This window comes from Lampetra planeri, chromosome 5, assembly GCF_965212315.1.
Source record: "Lampetra planeri chromosome 5, kcLamPlan1.2.h2, whole genome shotgun sequence".
Taxonomy (NCBI): domain Eukaryota; kingdom Metazoa; phylum Chordata; class Hyperoartia; order Petromyzontiformes; family Petromyzontidae; genus Lampetra; species Lampetra planeri.
Window position 1 is genome coordinate 13,975,379 of NC_136111.1, and position 22,061 is coordinate 13,997,439.

Sequence of the window (22,061 nt, forward strand, 5' to 3'; positions counted from 1 at the left end):
TCTTACGTCTCTTCGTGGTAGTTTTTCCGTGGGCACAAAGTGACAGCACCTGGCGTGTTAAGTCTGTCATTAAGAGGAGATGAATGTGTGTAATCCCAGCAGAGTAGTTTGGATCTGAATTTCGAGGCTTTTTCCATGCGTATTGGCATTACACTCGACCACTGGCTAGAAGTTCTTCAAGCGACACGTCCTGCTCAAACCATGTGCTTTTATTAACGCACACAGTGTGGCTGTGTCCTTGGCTAACGCCAAAATAATTGGGATTTACTCGAGTGTCAGTAGTGCATGATGTCAGATGGTTGTCTTCGCCAACCCACATTAACTAAGAATGAAGGATTTAAGGATTTGCATTGGGCACTGAAGTGCACCCATAATCTCAAAGCATCTTACAATTACTCCAGTGTCCAATTGTAATTCTCTTTATAGTCACGTGGACTCCTTGCTCACAGCTATCCCTCTCTGACATAAGGCGACAGCACCAGCCTGCACGTTTGTCATTTGGGGGGCGATGTTGCAATTGTTTTTTCCAATTAAATATGGATGCATATATTTCCCTATCAACAGTGGCAGGTTAGATTAAGGGATGTTAAGAGTAACTGGGTATAGCACTAGTGGCATAAGAGGCTGGGCAGATTGGTAACAGTACATGGGAGGGAATGTGTGGGAAAATCGGAATGAGTTCCACTTGTGTCCAAGCGGGATCAGTAAATTAGGTGTGCAGGACTTGACAAGATGGACATACAGCCTGGCAGCAACAGGTCTTGAAGGTAAGAACCTTCTTTGTGGTCCAAATAAGGGAGAAGGGATAGAGCCCCCACAGGTACAAAAGGTGCATGCACAGCAGGTTCTGAGAGAAATTGAGACTGAAGACGACCTGCAAAAGACAGAGATATGAATCCGATGTAACAGTATACACTGGTTTATACTGGTAGGAACGAAGTGGACCAGACCACCAATAGATTAATGTGTCCGTCCGTCCGTCCGTCCGCGTTTGTCCGTCCGTCCGTCCGTCCGCGTTTGTCCGTCCGTCCGTCCGCGTTTGTCCGTCCGTCCGTCCGTGTATCAACATCGCCCCCTACTGCAAACACTTGGAATGACCCTGTCTGACAAGATGGCCGCCCGCTCCCCCTGCGATATGTGAATTAAACAAGATGGCCGTCGCTTCCGGCGCATCACGGCAAAACTTTAAACTTCGCTTCAAAATTACTTTACTGAAACGCAGCACGTTTATTTAAAAAATTACGTTACTGAAACGCTGCACGCTTTTTAACACAGAGACAAGAAACATTTATTAACACAGAGACGAGATACATTTAATCGCCTTATTTGTGCACGAAAAGCACGGCACGAGGCCTAGTGCGGCAGGCTTCGTGAGGCCTAGTGCAGCAGGCTTATTAACACAGAGATGAAACGCAGCACGTTTATTTAAAAACAATTATTTTACTGAAACGCAGCACGTTTTTATAACACAGAGACAAGAAACATGTATTAACACAGAGACGAGATACATTTAATCGCCTTATTTGTGCACGAAAAGCACGGCACGAGGCCTAGTGCGGCAGGCTTCGTGAGGCCTAGTGCGGCAGGCTTATTAACACAGATGAAACGCAGCACGTTTATTTAAAAACAATTATTTTACTGAAACGCAGCACGTTTTTTAACACAGAGACAAGAAACAATTATTAACACAGAGACGAGATACATTTAATCGCCTTATTTGTGCACGAAAAGCACGGCATGAGGCCTAGTGCGGCAGGCTTCGTGAGGCCTAGTGCGGCAGGCTTATTAACACAGAGATGAAACGCAGCACGTTTATTTAAAAACAATTATTTTACTGAAACGCAGCACGTTTTTATAACACAGAGACAAGAAACATTTATTAACACAGAGACGAGATACATTTAATCGCCTTATTTGTGCACGAAAAGCACGGCACGAGGCCTAGTGCGGCAGGCTTCGTGAGGCCTAGTGCGGCAGGCTTATTAACACAGAGATGAAACGCAGCACGTTTATTTAAAAACAATTATTTTACTGAAACGCAGCACGTTTTTATAACAGAGACAAGAAACATTTATTAACACAGAGACGAGATACATTTAATCGCCTTATTTGTGCACGAAAAGCACGGCGCGAGGCCTAGTGCGGCAGGCTTCGTGAGGCCTAGTGCAGCAGGCTTATTAACACAGAGATGAAACGCAGCACGTTTATTGTTGTTGTTGTGCATATTGGCAGTGGTACTTGACTCGGCTGAATCTGCAGCCCGGCAGCGGCAGAGCAGAGGCAGCGAGAGGCCTCGTCGCTGCTGCTATTCACTCGCTTATAGTTCTACCGTGTTCACTACATCTGTCGTGTTCACTACATCTGCTGTGTTCACTACATCTCTGCCGTGTTCACTATCATCTCTACATCTCTGTCGTGTTCACTATCATCTTTACATCTCTGTCGTGTTCACTACATCTCTGTCGTGTTCACTATCATCTCTACATCTCTGTCGTGTTCACTATATCTCTGTCGTGTTCACTATCATCTCTACATCTGTCGTGTTCACTACATCTCTGCCGTGTTCACCACATCTCTGCCGTGTTCACCACATCTCTGTCGTGTTCACCACATCTCTGCCGTGTTCACCACATCTCTGCCGTGTTCACTACATCTCTGCCGTGTTCACTACATCTGCTGTGTTCACTACATCTCTGCCGTGTTCACTATCATCTCTACATCTCTGTCGTGTTCACTATATCTCTGTCGTGTTCACTATTATCTCTACATCTCTGTCGTGTTCACTACATCTCTGCCGTGTTCACCACATCTCTGCCGTGTTCACCACATCTCTGCCGTGTTCACCACATCTCTGCCGTGTTCACCACATCTCTGCCGTGTTCACCACATCTCTGTCGTGTTCACTACATCGTATTCACACGCAAGTATTTCTACTTGTGCTGCAATCTTTGATTATTTAGCTGCTGGCTGCATGTTTGGTGGCGATGCTACCGTTATAGCAGCACCAACTGCGGTTGGTTCTGGGTCCATGGAAACGACGCTTTTCACTGCGAGTTTGTAAAGGGTTCCAGCAGCAAATCCGGTCTCTGTTTCAGCAAGCATCTTTTCAACGTGGGCGTCCAGACAACCATTGGGGTCTTCAAAGTCGTGGTTGTTTTCGGTATCCATGTCGTGCGCGCGAATAAAAACTCGAAGTGCCAAACAAACACTGCTCAATGTAGTACTGTTATATGAATATGCCAAACGCCCGTTTATTCAACTCTATGTAGACGACATAAAATGCACCAAGGTGCCGTTTATTCCCTCTATTTTATTTCACCTTTATACTAGTAAATGCATTCGAGTTTCCCCATCTAAGGTCAATTAATCTCAGATGTGATCGTTTGGAAATGAAAGACTACGAGTCTTTAAATCTCACAGCGTTTCTTGTCAAAACAAACACTTTTAATTAACGTTACACTAGAATACAGTAATTTTTTCTTTAACTCCTCTATACCCGGTCGATATCCCTGTACCGGTACTAAGCATTATTCCTACCAGCCCACCCCGCAGGGTCCTGTTACTGGTAGGAACGAAGTGGACCAGCCACCAATAGATTATATCGTCCGTCCGTCCGTCCGTGTAGCAACATCGCCCCCTACTGCAAACACTTGGCATGACCCTACAAAAACCGAGACCTAGGCCTGAAACTCTCCCTTCGTATCGTACCCCTGTGTGTGTGAAAGGGAGTTAATGTTTAACAATGTTACATTCCCTGATGTTTTTAAATAGAAACATTTACATTTAAAGCTTTTACATAAATAATTAAAACATTTATATTAACAATTAACTCACGGCGGCCTAAGGCCTACAGCTAGGCCTAAAGCCTAGACCTAGGCCTCAAACTCTCCCTTCGTATAGTTCCTCCGTGTGTGTGAAAGGGAGTTAATGTTTAACAATGTTACATTCCCTGATGTTTTTTAATAGCAACATTTACATTTAAAGCGTTTACATAAATAATTAAAACATTTATATTAACAATTAACTCACGGCGGCCTAAGGCCTACAGCTAGGCCTAAAGCCTAGACCTAGGCCTCAAGCTCTCCCTTCGTATAGTTCCCCCGTGTGTGTGAAAGGGAGTTAATGTTTAACAATGTTACATTCCCTGATGTTTTTTAATAGAAACATTTAAATTTAAAGCTTTTACATTAAAAACAACTCCCTACACCGCCCCCCTCGTCGGCGGCTCTCCAGCCGAGCCAGGCCTGGGAATCTCTCCCCCGCTCGGGGTGTATTGGGCGGGGCTACAGCGGCAGGGGGCGGGGCTACGCGGGGCAACGGCGGCAGGGGGCGTGGGCACGAGGTGGAGGGCAGAGCTACGCGGGGTTGGGGCGGGGTTACGGCGGTAAGGGGCGGGGCAACAAGCTGGGGGCGGGGACACCGAGATGGGGCGGGGCCACAGGTGGCTGGGGCGGGGTTACGCGGGTGGAGGGCGGGGCCACGGGGCATCCACTTATTGGCGGCCATTTTTTGCCATTTCATTTTATTATAGCCATTCAATTGTTCGGTCCTACCAGCCCACCCCACAGGGTCCTGTTATCAAGTCCATTGGAGTACCGCATTTCATGTTAAATTAATAAGTGTAGCAAATAACACATTCTCTGCGGAGGGAGCTGGTACGAACGTTGGGTTGCTCGGTCAATGGCCAGGGTCAACGGCAGCATGGTGTATTCCGCAAATATGCCCGACTGTAAGGGCGGGCACAAGCCGGCGTGAGTAGGTTAAACGTTGAGTTTTATAAGGGCACCACGGGGTGACCAGCCCCTCCCCACCCCTCCCACCTCCCCACCCTCCCCTCCCCACCCAGCCCAAGCCTCCCCACCAAGCCCCTCCCTGTACGACGGACGGACACAATAATCCCCTGTGGGCTGGTGTAACCAGGTTCCTACCAGTATAACTTTAGTTATGTATATATATTCTCAAGTTACAATGATATTCATCTGCAAGAGAAATCACCTGATTGAATTGAAGACAAATAACATGTTATCAATCAACATTTATCACAGATCTCGAAAAAAATTACATTTGAAAATAAAATGTCTCCTTCATCGATGGGTGTTATTATTATGAACCTCATGAAATACGTATGCTAAGAAAAGGACACAGGATGTTAAGGAATGCCCATCCATTACAATAATCAGCAGTGCTGGCTTCGCAGGCATAAAATGGCAATGCATGGAAGTCCCTGAGATAGTCTCAGTTTTAGGGCTCTAACAATTTAATATCCACTCTGTTTGAGCCATTATCAGCCCGAGCATCATGGCTACCTCCTGTTGTCATTAAATGTCTTCATCAAAATCATCATCTGTTTGAAATAATGTGACATGCTTGCTATTTTGAAGAAAGACTGAGCTAGTATTATCCTGGGAGCACATAGAGACCACTTTTTGGTGAGAAAACATTTTGTCAGTTTTGCTCTGAGGGCAAAAGTTGCTTTTACCTTGGGAGGCAAGAGGGTATGTTCTGTCCTGATTAAAAGGAATTTTGCTCTGAGAGGAGACAATGTCAGTTTTGCCTTGAGGAAAGACAGCACTGGTGTTTTCCTGATTGCAAATATATTCAATTTTATCCTGAATGTGTACAGAGTTGCCTTGGTCCTGAGAGCAGGTCATGTCAGTTTTTCCGTGAGAGCAGAGAGGGTCTACTGTGGCTTGAAGGAAAGGTAGATTGATTTTGCCTTGTGGGCAAATAGTGTCATTTGAGCATGGTATCCAGGCAGCGAGAGTTCGATTTCTCTTTGCGATGTGAGGCAATGTTTCTTCATCTTCCTTGGGACCCTGTCTTCTTCGTACCCGTGTCAAGCCCCTACCTTGGCGTCGACACCTGTGAACAACAATCCAAGCAAGAATGAGACTCGAAGGCTTACAACACTATTCTGAACACTTGTTATCACTGTGTCAAAGCAATGTCTACTATAGACCATCAGACAACTTTTAAACCAAACTTTTACATCTAAGGGACATTTTTTAATTAGTATCAAAATGATGAAAAAAATATAAGCAATGATTGCGAAAAAGGGATGACAATTTTTTTTACAAAAAAACCTTGCAAAATAAATGGTGACCAGAATAAGACTATCAAACCTACTGTGTAGGACCATAATTTGTTTGAGATACCAGAGTCAAAGGAATTAACCCTGACTTCTGCAATGCTCAGTGACTACACGACAATTTCTCCAAGTGACATAAACATTCACTTAAATGTAAATCCACTGCTGGAAGAGGGGTGTCCTCAAGCTGTGCAGCTTGTGGGGGTTAATTGATCATACTTCACCACACTGGTCAGTGCAGAATGATGGCGGGGGGCATAGTCGTGGGGGCATAGAAGTACAGTACATAATTTACTTTTGGTGCCCATAATGTAATGCTGCAGTACAAATCGAAATGAGTAGCGGATAAGTGAATGCAAGAATCAATGCATTTGGAATTATAATTTATAAGTCTGCTTTTAGTGCAAATATTCCTCTCCAGTCACTCACCCCATCCACTCACTCTGGTTGAGAGTGACCGACTCGGCCTCCTCGTCATTGTCAGCATCTTCACATCGTGCAGTTGACTCCACAAACCTGGCCCACCGCCTGTAACCCACATGCTATTGTGTCACTTATCAGTGGTACACTTCCTCGAGCTCATAACCAGCATTACAGCACAACCCTTTTTCACATTTTAATCAATAAATGCTGTTATACAAATGGGCTAGTTATTTCTGTTAATCTGCCAATCTTGACTTGTAAAGACAGAACCTAAAAATGTTTTAATCCAAAACCCATTTTCCTGGAGCCATATCTCAAGAGATGCACTGACACCGATAACGAAGCCAGTAACAATTCAATGTGGTCTCCAGAAGACCGATTTCATGGACAAACATTATGCAAGTTGGTATTAAATCTTGAACATCAAAATCCCGATCCTGGCCTCTTGGAGAAGAATCTCAAGACACCAAATACAGTATGGGACAGTGTTCCACAGCTTTGGGCAGTTCTTACCCCGATGATAAAGTTGATCTCTCCGCATCTACATCCCCACAGACATCCGGCTCGCGATCAGCAACATTGCCTCCACAGTCATCATCGTCATCATCTTTAGAGCAACCATCGTCACTCGTGCCAGCAGCCCTATGATACAAGGCATTGACCATCAGTCATTTTGACAATATGGATACCCTGAGAAACACTGACCTTAGGTCCACAAGAGTGTGGCATCATACAATATGTGTGTATTTTTTGCACCACATAACAGTAATATTCAAGTGTGAAAAGTCAAGCGTTAAAAACACTAGTATGCTTTTTTGGCTAAATAAGTGTCATATTTTTGTTTGTAAAACGTACAAAAAATATTAGCAAACTAGCAAATGGCTGATTGAAAGCAAACATCCCACTCAAGCTCAAGACACATTTTTATCACATCCTTAATTTTTTTTTTACAAAAATGCATAATTCTATGAATAAGAATAAACAATACATTGTATGTGCATAAGCAGAGCAATTAATGCTGTTTTTAATGGAAAAAATATATGAATGTGTATTATTGTGACTGTGTGTGCACAAGCGTGTGTTGGTACTTTAAGGGTGTACGCGTTGCCATAGAGTGAAAGCGTGTGCATGTTCCGTAAGTGTTATTACACAAGTATGAGCGACCTCTGGTCATGTTTCTCTCCTTGTGAGCGGTTGAGCTGCTGCACAAACATGCGACAGTCCTTTCCACTTGACACAGCATAGACCTGCACACATGCACACAGATACACAAAATACATTCACACACACTGGTATGCATAGGTATAAAAGTCGATGCTGACTCAAGTACAATTTCTATATATATGCATATCAACACACAAATGCACAGGTATTGTATACTGCACTGCTACACAATCACAGTGTTGTATGTGTCGGAGTTATGAAATTTGGATGAAAATAATAAAAATTAATAATTTTCCAAAAAATGCGCAAATCGCATTAATTATGTTAATGTGTGTATTAACATGCATAAATTATGATAATGCATGTGATTATATGCATATATTATGATAGTGTGAGTAATCGTATGCATCAATTATGATAATCGCGGAGATAATCGTAGTAATTTATGCGGATGCTTGCGATGATGTTAATGTGAGCAGTTGTGGTAATTAGGCTCAGCTTCGTTTATCCAGAGTTATGTCAATCAGGATAACACGATGATCAATGATTAAACGTTTACCGATTATCCTAGTGTGTGTTATGATATTTAGGTCTCCATTTTCATATCTCATCACAGGATACAGTTATCAAGAATAAGATGGTTTTGCATGGACTTGGAAAGAAGCACTCGAACAGTTGGTGTTAAGCAATTTTATTCTAACAAGCATGTGACATTCTATCATGCAGGTCAAACATGCGTCAATAATTCATGAATAACCAAACACTTATGCATTTGCGATATCATGCATTCGATTAATATGAATAACTCAAATTCTTATGCAATTACGAGATTAAGCATTGACTAAAATGAATGAATAAACACTTATGCATTTACTAAATTGAATAACTCAAAACTCTTATGCATTTTCGATATTGTGCATTCGACTAATATGGATAACTAAAATTCTTATGCAATTACGAGATTAAGCATTGACTAATATGAATGAATAAACACTTATGCATTTACTAAATTGAATAACTCAAAACTCTTATGCATTTTCGATATTGTGCATTCGACTAATATTGATAACTAAAATTCTTATGCAATTACGAGATTAAGCATTGACTAATATGAATGAATAAACACTTATGCATTTACTAAATTGAATAACTCAAAACTCTTATGCATTTTCGATATTGTGCATTCGACTAATATGGATAACTAAAATTCTTATGCAATTACGAGATTAAGCATTGACTAAAATGAATGAATAAACACTTATGCATTTACTAAATTGAATAACTCAAAACTCTTATGCATTTTCGATATTGTGCATTCGACTAATATTGATAACTAAAATTCTTATGCAATTACGAGATTAAGCATTGACTAATATGAATGAATAAACACTTATGCATTTACTAAATTGAATAACTCAAAACTCTTATGCATTTTCGATATTGTGCATTCGACTAATATGGATAACTAAAATTCTTATGCAATTACGAGATTAAGCATTGACTAAAATGAATGAATAAACACTTATGCATTTACTAAATTGAATAACTCAAAACTCTTATGCATTTTCGATATTGTGCATTTAACGAACTGAATGACCAAAATTTATTATGCAATCGTAACCTCTACCTCTCCACCAGGCATCTCATTAGTTCGTTTTTGTATCGATCACAATCGGCGACTGGCCGAGGTTGAAAACAAACATGACACACTTCATTTGCGGTAATAAACAGCACTTATTGTATCCCAGAGGCGAAGGTCTATGTGAGGGCGGGTGTGGGGAGAGCGAGTCTGATTTTTTTTAATTAATTCTTCGGCGAGATTCTCTGACAAAGGGGAACTGGTTTGACAAGATTTTCTCTCTCTGTGCACGGTCGATTTGTAATGAGAAATTCGGGAGGTTGAGTTTGCCTCGACGAGTCTATTGATCGCCTATGTGATGAGCGGAACAAGGGAAAGGCACGGAAACCAACCTCACTCTTATAACCGACGGACTCTTAATCACTCGATGGGCCACGATTCCTCAAGGCCAGCTGATGGTTCATGTAGTTGATAATCAGTCTTCCAATAATTGTGTAGGGTTGATACGACAGTAAGGGTGAACTAGATAGGATAGTCTCACAGGTGAGTGGGGCGTCGATGCGTGCGTGTGTGTGGGTCTATTGGTGGGGGAAGTTGTGGGTACGAACGACTTTCGGAGGAGGGTCCTCTTTGTCGCGGCTGCGGTGATCGGCGGCTGCAGACTCCTTCCTCGGTAGAGCCCGTACGAAGATTGGCGGCGCGGTCGGGCGAGCACCTCGGCGTGGTGGCGGCAAGAGAGCTGGCTCGTTCACTCGTGTGCGGCAGGCGAGCACCTCGGCGATGCACGTCAAGGTGGTTGAGTCTCGTGTGCTCGTTTGCGGCAGGCGATGCACCTCAGCGATGCACGTCAAGGTGGTTGAGTCTCGTGTGCTCGTTTGCGGCAGGCGATGCACCTCAGCGATGCACGTCAAGGTGGTTGAGTCTCGTGTGCTCGTTTGCGGCAGGCGATGCACCTCGGCACCACGCGAACCTCGTCCTTCTGGATGACGAGAGCTTCTTCGCTGGCGGTGACGAGAAGAGAGGGCTGTCGCCCTGGAGATCTCTGGTGGCCTTAGCCCGGAGACGAGATGAGATGTAGGCCGGAGCTCGTGAGGAACTGTGATGGGGCTCGGAGCCCTGGCGATCTGTGGTGGGGCCAGAGGCCCTGACGATCTGTGGTGGAGGGCCAGGCCCCTGACGAAGTGAGTTGAATGGATTTTTCCCCGGCTTATGTTGAGAAAATGCCCTCCGTTTCCCGAGTTGTTCAAAGTCTGTCATAAAACCTTCCTGTGTGTGTGTGTTCGTCCGTGTGTGTGTCCGTCCGTGTGTTTCGCTTTGAAGACACAGTTGTTGTCGTTCTGAAAGGGGGGGGGGCTCGTGACGGCGCCAACGAAGTTATACATTAGCCAGACCGATGATTCGCGTCGAGTTATATATATATAAAAGAGATATTCGAATCCATGTTTTTGTTACTGAATAATATTTGTCGCGACAACCTACGCGTTAAGCGAGCTTAATTATTTCCGCCCTCGCTCGGGGATCATATCTTTTGTCTCACACAGCTTAAGTTGTTTTGGTTTGGAAGTTGAAATGCGACTTATTCCATTATGCCCCAGTTATGCCGAAACCGTGTTCCCGATGTTTCATCGTGACCCGATCTCTCATGGAGATGTTATTCCTTGCGTGTGCAATTTTTGCTGTCCGTGTTGTGGGAAGACAAAGACGGTTGTTTCCACGGTGGAAGCGCCCGGCGCATGCGCTTATTTATTTATTTCTGAGAGCGTGTTAATTTCCTTTGAGCCATTGCCCGGGAGTTTTATTGGTGTCATTTCCCGGCTTTGTGCCTGCGTGTGGAGATCCTCTCGGAAAGACAAAGATGGTCGTGTTGCTGCTGTTGTTTTCAGGGGGTTGTTGTGTTTGGTTAATTTTGAGAGCCTTATTCACCGTTAGCTCCTAGGATATTCACTTTAATTCCGTACTTATTATTTGACTTCTTGTGATTATTTAATCTGCTATCCCGGCTAAGAATTTTGTTTTGGAGCGAAATATATGCCATAATTGTTCTTCGATGCTTCGGCCCGGCCGTGTAGAAATTCTATAAAGGTAAATAATGTCAGTATTTAATTAACAATGATGGGTCGCGATTCTGGTGCAGACTGTAGTCTGATTTTCAATTGTAGTGAGGATGGATACTGTTTGCTTACTTCATGGCTAAGTTGTACTAGTTTGTCTAACATGGTTCAAAACCCGTTTGTGTTTTTTTGTTAATGTTGTTCCTTTGTTAAGAATATAATTATATATTTCGTGGCCTGGTTTTGTACTTATAAAAGGGTTTTTTTCCCTTTACGAACGGATGTTTCTTCCAGAACCCCCCCGGCTACCATTCCCCCCTTCCTTGTTCCTCTTGTGTGAAATTCGGGGAGTTTTTTTATGATCTTGATTACCCTTCTTTCATGCCCTCTTTCCTTTGAAATGAGGTGTGCGCACATCTGTGTTAGTGTGTGGGGGCCTCTGTGGGAGTGTGAGGGCGTGTCCGTTCTCACGTTGCCCCGTGTATATTAAAAAACGATATTATCTATGTTGGCAGAATAATTCTTAAAAAAAAAATAATTTTTAAAATTAAAAAGGGGGGCATATATCCAACAGTCCGCCCTTTTGAAAATTATCAGGGGTCGATTTGGCCACTGGCGAATTTTCAAACAAAGTAATGCCCCCTTTTTATGTCATGCATCCCATCAGCCGCCCTTACTCTCGGCGGTTATTTCTTACAACGCGCGTGCACGTATTACAATCTTAATCTGGTTACATCTGAATTAGCAAAGGAAATAACAACCGTTAACATCGATATTGCGTTACATTGGTTCTCGTACATCATAATTCCGACGAATATTCATTTTTGTTTTTGCTTAACATGGTTACATTTGAATTAAGCAAGGAAAATAACAACACGTTAAAACATCGATATCATCAGTTACATGGTTCTCATACATCGTAATTCCGACGAATTTCATCTTTGTCTTTGTTAAATCCTGGGAAACGCTAGGTAGCGGTTTCGAACGCATTTATGCGTTACCTTCCTCATGTTGCCTGGTTTACCACTTATCACTTTGATAATTTGATCACGGTTTTCGGGTTCGTTTTTGTAATTTTCTCTCTCACTCTCTCGCGTCGTGGGAGTGTGTGGTGAAAAATTGTGCTGTACATAATCAGAATTCGCGCACACAACCCACTTTGACACTTGGTTCGTGGCATTCGCTCTCTCTGCGATTACATGCACATTTGCCGAGTTTGTGTGTCGATTTAATTCTGTCCCTCGTAATGTTGCCCTCTTTGTTTTTACGAGTGTGTTAGATTTTAACACCATTCCCGATATGTCATGAACATTCGTCTCCATTTTAGCACTCCGATCCACATACATTTTGGTTTCCCTTGGATATTTTCCATTCAAAGGCTCACGCCTGCGCTCCTCAGGGCGTGTCTCTGTGTGCTCTCTTTGTCTCTGCTGTCTGTTATCTACTGTCCGATCACGCCTCAATGCAACCCCGCACCCGATCCGCGTGCCTTTCGCGAGAGCACCGTCCGTGTTTTTGCCCGCCCTGTCACCTGCAGCCTGCTTGTATTTCCCATTGAGCTCGGGGTTTAACAAAACCTCGGCGGGTGGTTCATCATGTATTTGGACCGCATTCTGTGTTATTCCTCTATTCCCTCCTGGTATAGCCGGTGGAGGAATTGGTCGGAATTGGATCGATTGTGTTTGACCTCCCATCCTGCGATTCCTCTGAATGTTCGCATCCATACCTCCGCGGTCTGTGTAACACCTTCCCGCTAGGTGGTTATCTCGCCATCTTAGTGTGCAACTTTGGCCTCGTGTGTGTCGTGGCATGGGGTGTTGGTATGGTTCTGTTCTGAACCTCCCCCTCCTGCGATTCCTCTCAATGTTCGGCTTTGTGCCGCTCTCATTCTCGTGCCAACCTCTCTCTGGGTTATTTTGCCACAGGTGCGTGTGTGTTTGCTCTTCTAGGCATTGTGGGACTGTTCGGTGATTTTTATTCCTCTCTGAGAGGCTGGGTTCCTTATCCCTCTCCCTGTGTTCTGGATCCGAATTCTGATTCTTAGCTCTGTATAACCATGCCATGTACGCCTTGCTCTCTATGCGGCGTAAGGATGCGGTTTCTGGATTCAAAACCATTCTCACCCTTTCTGTAATCTCTGGGCTCAAGGATTCAAAAAACATAATTTTGAACATTTTATCTCCTTCGTGGTATTGATTCACATCGCCTGCGTAATACGCTCTTTTAAATTGTACGAGGTAGTCACGTGGATCTTGGTCCATGCCCTGGGTCATCGATTTTACAGCATAAAACCCTTCAGTGAGTGTCGAATATTCTCCAAACTTCCGAATCACTGCCAGGCTCAGTTGTTTAAAATCATTTCTAACCTTGTGTGGTAGTGACTTTACCCATGGAATAGAATCTTTATGTAAGCTTCGTTTCAACAAACTCGCTTTTTCATCCCGTCTCATCAGCCCTCTAATCATTGCCTCCTCTTCTATTGTTGCGATATGTGTGTGGATATCCATAGTCTTATTGTGGGGGTCAAAATCGGGAATTCTGATTAGAGCCTTGTCCATCAATTTAAGGGTTTTACTGGTGAATAGGTATTCCGAAAGTCGATTGCCGACAGCGTCATCATCAAACAAGTTATCATCAGGCAATCTGTCACTTTGATCTGTACTGTGTCGGGCGTGGTTAAGCGGTGTGCATTTTCTGTGTGCGCGCCCCGTGCCGTGTCGCTCGTGTTGCCGTTTCCCTTCCGTTTTTGCCTCTGCCCTTAGTGGAGCACGTCCTGTCGACTTTACTTTAACATTTTGCTTCCCTCTATCTGTGAAGTTGTCAATCTCACATGTTTTTGTTTGCATATGTATCTCTCCATCCCTTCTCTCGAATTGTGAAGGTTTCTGTTTGTCAAGGATTTTTTGTTCGATATCCATAATTTTTTTGCGATTAGTCCCTGGACTCTGTCCACGTACCCAAGAGTGTGATTTAATGTTACGTCCATATTTATTCTGTGGATCCACGTCTGTGAGTTTCGCTGGTGTCGCGAGCCCTGATTTCTCCTCCCTTACGATGGTGTGAGGACATTTTTCCTCGTTTATTAGAGACGATTTCTCTCCTGTTTCCATTCCGATTTTTCCTTCATTCCACCATCCCTGTCTGTATGCCTGTGTGAAAAGGCATGAGTCCTGTCCTGCCTTCTCTGCAGCTTTTGCATCGTGTTCGCCTTCCTTACATTTTATCCAGTCAATTAGTTTCCCCCGAGGTGTGTTCGTGTTATCGATACAGCTCCCTTCCCATATGTCTCTCTGACTGTACTGCTTTGTAACAGATTGGTCGGTACGTTTTAATACGAGTTCCCCGTACCCCGTAACCCATTCAAAAATTATTCCTAATCCTAGCATCTTAGGTATGGCAAGAGTTCCTTTGACCTTTCCTTTTAGAGTGCCTATCAAACAATTATCTCACAGAGTGTAGTCAGTTTGACTCGAGCTATTGTTATTTTCCGATTCAGAGTGCGTACCTCTAACACCATTTATCACAGGATGCAATCGGTTTGATACGATATTATCTTAATTCCACTGTCTCTGTTTCAACCTGCTATTCTGGGTTTTAACCTTAGAGGGCGTTTTTTTTTTGTTTTACGCCCGTTTACAATCACAATGCAATGTTTGGTCACGATATTCTGGTTAACACGAAGTGATTCATTCCTTCATCCATGCAAAACACTGTCTGTGAGAGATCCCGGACGAGCCCCCATTATGTTGTATGTGTCGGAGTTATGAAATTTGGATGAAAATAATAAAAATTAATAATTTTCCAAAAAATGCGCAAATCGCATTAATTATGTTAATGTGTGTATTAACATGCATAAATTATGATAATGCATGTGATTATATGCATATATTATGATAGTGTGAGTAATCGTATGCATCAATTATGATAATCGCGGAGATAATCGTAGTAATTTATGCGGATGCTTGCGATGATGTTAATGTGAGCAGTTGTGGTAATTAGGCTCAGCTTCGTTTATCCAGAGTTATGTCAATCAGGATAACACGATGATCAATGATTAAACGTTTACCGATTATCCTAGTGTGTGTTATGATATTTAGGTCTCCATTTTCATATCTCATCACAGGATACAGTTATCAAGAATAAGATGGTTTTGCATGGACTTGGAAAGAAGCACTCGAACAGTTGGTGTTAAGCAATTTTATTCTAACAAGCATGTGACATTCTATCATGCAGGTCAAACATGCGTCAATAATTCATGAATAACCAAACACTTATGCATTTGCGATATCATGCATTCGATTAATATGAATAACTCAAATTCTTATGCAATTACGAGATTAAGCATTGACTAAAATGAATGAATAAACACTTATGCATTTACTAAATTGAATAACTCAAAACTCTTATGCATTTTCGATATTGTGCATTCGACTAATATGGATAACTAAAATTCTTATGCAATTACGAGATTAAGCATTGACTAATATGAATGAATAAACACTTATGCATTTACTAAATTGAATAACTCAAAACTCTTATGCATTTTCGATATTGTGCATTCGACTAATATTGATAACTAAAATTCTTATGCAATTACGAGATTAAGCATTGACTAATATGAATGAATAAACACTTATGCATTTACTAAATTGAATAACTCAAAACTCTTATGCATTTTCGATATTGTGCATTCGACTAATATGGATAACTAAAATTCTTATGCAATTACGAGATTAAGCATTGACTAAAATGAATGAATAAACACTTATGCATTTACTAAATTGAATAACTCAAAACTCTTATGCATTTTCGATATTGTGCATTCGACTAATATTGATAACTAAAATTCTTATGCAATTACGAGATTAAGCATTGACTAATATGAATGAATAAACACTTATGCATTTACTAAATTGAATAACTCAAAACTCTTATGCATTTTCGATATTGTGCATTCGACTAATATGGATAACTAAAATTCTTATGCAATTACGAGATTAAGCATTGACTAAAATGAATGAATAAACACTTATGCATTTACTAAATTGAATAACTCAAAACTCTTATGCATTTTCGATATTGTGCATTTAACGAACTGAATGACCAAAATTTATTATGCAATCGTAACCTCTACCTCTCCACCAGGCATCTCATTAGTTCGTTTTTGTATCGATCACAATCGGCGACTGGCCGAGGTTGAAAACAAACATGACACACTTCATTTGCGGTAATAAACAGCACTTATTGTATCCCAGAGGCGAAGGTCTATGTGAGGGCGGGTGTGGGGAGAGCGAGTCTGATTTTTTTTAATTAATTCTTCGGCGAGATTCTCTGACAAAGGGGAACTGGTTTGACAAGATTTTCTCTCTCTGTGCACGGTCGATTTGTAATGAGAAATTCGGGAGGTTGAGTTTGCCTCGACGAGTCTATTGATCGCCTATGTGATGAGCGGAACAAGGGAAAGGCACGGAAACCAACCTCACTCTTATAACCGACGGACTCTTAATCACTCGATGGGCCACGATTCCTCAAGGCCAGCTGATGGTTCATGTAGTTGATAATCAGTCTTCCAATAATTGTGTAGGGTTGATACGACAGTAAGGGTGAACTAGATAGGATAGTCTCACAGGTGAGTGGGGCGTCGATGCGTGCGTGTGTGTGGGTCTATTGGTGGGGGAAGTTGTGGGTACGAACGACTTTCGGAGGAGGGTCCTCTTTGTCGCGGCTGCGGTGATCGGCGGCTGCAGACTCCTTCCTCGGTAGAGCCCGTACGAAGATTGGCGGCGCGGTCGGGCGAGCACCTCGGCGTGGTGGCGGCAAGAGAGCTGGCTCGTTCACTCGTGTGCGGCAGGCGAGCACCTCGGCGATGCACGTCAAGGTGGTTGAGTCTCGTGTGCTCGTTTGCGGCAGGCGATGCACCTCAGCGATGCACGTCAAGGTGGTTGAGTCTCGTGTGCTCGTTTGCGGCAGGCGATGCACCTCAGCGATGCACGTCAAGGTGGTTGAGTCTCGTGTGCTCGTTTGCGGCAGGCGATGCACCTCGGCACCACGCGAACCTCGTCCTTCTGGATGACGAGAGCTTCTTCGCTGGCGGTGACGAGAAGAGAGGGCTGTCGCCCTGGAGATCTCTGGTGGCCTTAGCCCGGAGACGAGATGAGATGTAGGCCGGAGCTCGTGAGGAACTGTGATGGGGCTCGGAGCCCTGGCGATCTGTGGTGGGGCCAGAGGCCCTGACGATCTGTGGTGGAGGGCCAGGCCCCTGACGAAGTGAGTTGAATGGATTTTTCCCCGGCTTATGTTGAGAAAATGCCCTCCGTTTCCCGAGTTGTTCAAAGTCTGTCATAAAACCTTCCTGTGTGTGTGTGTTCGTCCGTGTGTGTGTCCGTCCGTGTGTTTCGCTTTGAAGACACAGTTGTTGTCGTTCTGAAAGGGGGGGGGGCTCGTGACGGCGCCAACGAAGTTATACATTAGCCAGACCGATGATTCGCGTCGAGTTATATATATATAAAAGAGATATTCGAATCCATGTTTTTGTTACTGAATAATATTTGTCGCGACAACCTACGCGTTAAGCGAGCTTAATTATTTCCGCCCTCGCTCGGGGATCATATCTTTTGTCTCACACAGCTTAAGTTGTTTTGGTTTGGAAGTTGAAATGCGACTTATTCCATTATGCCCCAGTTATGCCGAAACCGTGTTCCCGATGTTTCATCGTGACCCGATCTCTCATGGAGATGTTATTCCTTGCGTGTGCAATTTTTGCTGTCCGTGTTGTGGGAAGACAAAGACGGTTGTTTCCACGGTGGAAGCGCCCGGCGCATGCGCTTATTTATTTATTTCTGAGAGCGTGTTAATTTCCTTTGAGCCATTGCCCGGGAGTTTTATTGGTGTCATTTCCCGGCTTTGTGCCTGCGTGTGGAGATCCTCTCGGAAAGACAAAGACGGTCGTGTTGCTGCTGTTGTTTTCAGGGGGTTGTTGTGTTTGGTTAATTTTGAGAGCCTTATTCACCGTTAGCTCCTAGGATATTCACTTTAATTCCGTACTTATTATTTGACTTCTTGTGATTATTTAATCTGCTATCCCGGCTAAGAATTTTGTTTTGGAGCGAAATATATGCCATAATTGTTCTTCGATGCTTCGGCCCGGCCGTGTAGAAATTCTATAAAGGTAAATAATGTCAGTATTTAATTAACAATGATGGGTCGCGATTCTGGTGCAGACTGTAGTCTGATTTTCAATTGTAGTGAGGATGGATACTGTTTGCTTACTTCATGGCTAAGTTGTACTAGTTTGTCTAACATGGTTCAAAACCCGTTTGTGTTTTTTTGTTAATGTTGTTCCTTTGTTAAGAATATAATTATATATTTCGTGGCCTGGTTTTGTACTTATAAAAGGGTTTTTTTCCCTTTACGAACGGATGTTTCTTCCAGAACCCCCCCGGCTACCATTCCCCCCTTCCTTGTTCCTCTTGTGTGAAATTCGGGGAGTTTTTTTATGATCTTGATTACCCTTCTTTCATGCCCTCTTTCCTTTGAAATGAGGTGTGCGCACATCTGTGTTAGTGTGTGGGGGCCTCTGTGGGAGTGTGAGGGCGTGTCCGTTCTCACGTTGCCCCGTGTATATTAAAAAACGATATTATCTATGTTGGCAGAATAATTCTTAAAAAAAAAATAATTTTTAAAATTAAAAAGGGGGGCATATATCCAACAACAGGTGTACAGGAAATAGATGAGAGGTGCACAGCTAACCTTTTTAACAGATTGCTTCTCTCCACACATTTTGCAGGTAAACTTTGAACTATTTTTCACCTGCAGATATGAAAACAGACAGACATGTTGGGAATGATGAGCTTGTACAATTCAAATAATGTACTCTACTGCAAGGGAGCCAGTGACATAACAATAAATATATAAGAGATGACACTTCGGGCAATGGACCTTCATTATTAATTCGATTATTTATCTGGGAAAGCCACATTTGAGTCAAATGACTCTTTTCAGTAGGGTCTTGCATTGGGTTTTAATGTTAGTATGTTTTCAGTCAATGCGTGTTTATACAAGTGGGAGGAAACCGGAGCACTCGGAGAAAACCCACGTGCGTGAGGGAGAAACGCTGTATCCCCGTACACATGGAAACACATGGTGATTGGCAGCACACTTGCTGTACTGCCTTTTCCGGGCCAGCCAGCATATGGCACCTCGACGCCCACGGGAATGGAGTTTCACAACAATTGTGCCATCCACCAACCCTCGCTACCTCCACCATGCCGTATTCCAGACGTGCATCAGGACATAAAGTCCTATAGACCATCCTATAGGACTGTATGTGCTACATAGCACATTCAAGTTAAAGTTCATTTTTTAGGTATAGCCTATATGTCCTATGCGCTGTGATATTTGTGCACCACTGCCAACGAACGCTGCATCGCCAAATTATGACTAAGTTATTTATTTGCCAGTCATTAAAAAAACCACACTGGATGACAGCGAGACAAAGTTATTGAAAAAGCCATCAACGGCCACATGGGGGGCGAGCCGTATGGCAGCCCAGTGGCGTTCGTTCCCGGTACACACAAGTTGAGCCATCGACATCATTATCATCATCATCGAATTAACCTATCAACCATGGAGAGGATGGTTTTTATTATCGTAGCCAGACGTGGTGGCCCATGCAATCCTTTCAATGACATATGCGACAATACGGCATGTAAACAAGTACTTTGGCGATACTGCTACGTTGGCAGTAGTGCACAAGGACAATTAACAGAAACTAAAACTCAACGAATGCATCAATACCACTGCAGCCTTAACAGAAAATCAATGCCAGACGATGTTTCGGGCAACGGGCCGTATTCATACCGCACACAAATGTGTTGTTGGTTTCATTAAAAGTGGTTAATTCGCAAGCAGACGCGCCCATAACTCGCCTGATGAACCTGGAAAGTTCCACACGCGTAGCAGCGTAACACTTGAAAGTCGACCATGCTGGTATCAAGGCATCAAAGCGCGACAACAGGCGACGTCGTGTGATTGTAACGCCGATAACGACGCCCACGACGTCGTTAACGCCCTGCACGACGAAACTTTCCCGCCTTTTTGTTAAAGGGCCGCGCGATGACGTCACGAAACGCGAGCGAGCAATGACGTCATTCCGCCCGAAGGGCAATGACGTCACGCGTCAGCTGTTGAGTTGAAGTAGTCCAGCTGTAGAATTTTGACGTCTTTATTTAAATCTTTCGTGACTGCAGGGATTAATATTCTTGGTTCTTTCGGTAAAGTCACGTAGAAGGGAAATAATAAAATAATAAAAATATTAACTAATTAAATTATCACTGTTTAATTGTTTATTATTTTTATTCTTTTATTATTTCCCTTCTACGTGACTTTACCGAAAGAACCAAGAATATAATTTTGACGTCATCATGACCGCGGTAAAACGCACTGGTTGTAAACGGATGCGATGATTATTTTGCGTAGTGTATTATATACTTTTTATCGTCGACCAAAGAACACGTTAATGAGAGAGATAGGCTTAGACTCTAAACATCTGAAAGTTGAGCCTCATCGGTTCAAACAAAGCTGATTCTGGCTGATGCGATACTTAATGTCGAAACCGGTCCAGAGTTTGCCTGTGTTTGAGCCAAATGCCCTCCCTATGACCGATGGGATGTTTAAATACTTTATTTTTTTAATCTGGAGACGTTCTTCGAATGTTTGAGTTGAAATGTGACGCATGACACTTTGATTTTCTGAGGCATTAAGTGGCAGTTAAATGTAACGATTCTTGTTATTTCACTGAACATATTTATACGGTATTTTACTGATTAAATTGAGTACTTTTTGATTATTGAAAGGTTTTCTGTTTCCCAAGAGCACCGATTTGCTAACTATTCATATAGCAATTAAAAACTGGTCATCAGAAATCATATAAAAATATAATTCTAATCAAGGCCCCATAGTGTAGAGTGCGTTCTTCAACTTGTATTATCCCTTCTGTGGCCTATGCTCTATGAAGAAAGGCTATTGCTTGAAACGTCACATATTCATTTTTTATTTTAAGACTACTTATTGACGAAAGTTTTTTTTATTTATAATTGCTAAGTGTCGTATTTAGACACTTCAAAAGTGAGTGATAAGACACTTGTATAGTGATTAGATATTTCTCGAGTATTTAGACCATTCTGGAGTGAGTGATAAGACACTTCCAGAGTATTTTGACACTTGTAGCATGAGTGATAAGGGGCCGTCCATAAATGACGTCACGCACCTAGGGGGGGGGGGGGGTCAGACATTTGTGACGATGTGTGACGAGGGGGGGGGTGTGAGAAATGTGACGTCACATTAAACTGCTCAACTTTAAATAAATATAGACAACACGTTCTGCTTAATTAAATATACTTTTTAATAAATGTTTTCTCCTACAACATCAGAGTGCAGCGGCACATTAAGTACGTACTACAATGACAATAGTTGAAAGCGATTTGAATCATGTGTTTTTTTGGGGGGGGGGGCAGAGCTTTGTGACGTCATATTTGAGGTGGGGTCTGACTTTTTGTGACGCCGTGTGACTAGGGGGGGTGGGTCAAAAATCATCCAAAATCGCGTGACGTCATTAATGGACGGCCCCTAAGACAATTCTAGAATATTTCGACACTTCTAGAGTGATGACGATGATTTCGCCACCACCACCACCAACACGTGTCACCCACGTGATGGCACGGGGCTGACGTCACCCGGTGAGCAACCGTCACGTGGT

At 43.0% G+C, this 22,061-nt stretch overlaps 1 protein-coding gene and 1 long non-coding RNA gene across 2 annotated transcripts; both read right to left on the reverse strand.

The window, feature by feature from the left end:
* Nucleotides 1-5,020: 5,020 nt before the first annotated feature.
* MRNIP (MRN complex interacting protein) lies at nucleotides 5,021-20,417 on the reverse strand. The gene is made up of 6 exons (XM_078594580.1): nucleotides 20,233-20,417; nucleotides 19,055-19,114; nucleotides 7,676-7,758; nucleotides 7,025-7,153; nucleotides 6,518-6,616; nucleotides 5,021-5,862 (listed from the first exon to the last, which is right to left on the reverse strand). The coding sequence occupies exons 1-6, from the start codon at nucleotides 20,287-20,289 to the stop codon at nucleotides 5,319-5,321; spliced, it is 972 nt and encodes a 323-aa protein (XP_078450706.1). The 5' UTR covers nucleotides 20,290-20,417; the 3' UTR covers nucleotides 5,021-5,318.
* LOC144718945 (uncharacterized) lies at nucleotides 8,351-19,010 on the reverse strand. The gene is made up of 2 exons (XR_013585506.1): nucleotides 17,165-19,010; nucleotides 8,351-10,207 (listed from the first exon to the last, which is right to left on the reverse strand). It is a non-coding gene; the product is annotated as an uncharacterized LOC144718945 (long non-coding RNA).
* Nucleotides 20,418-22,061: the final 1,644 nt, after the last annotated feature.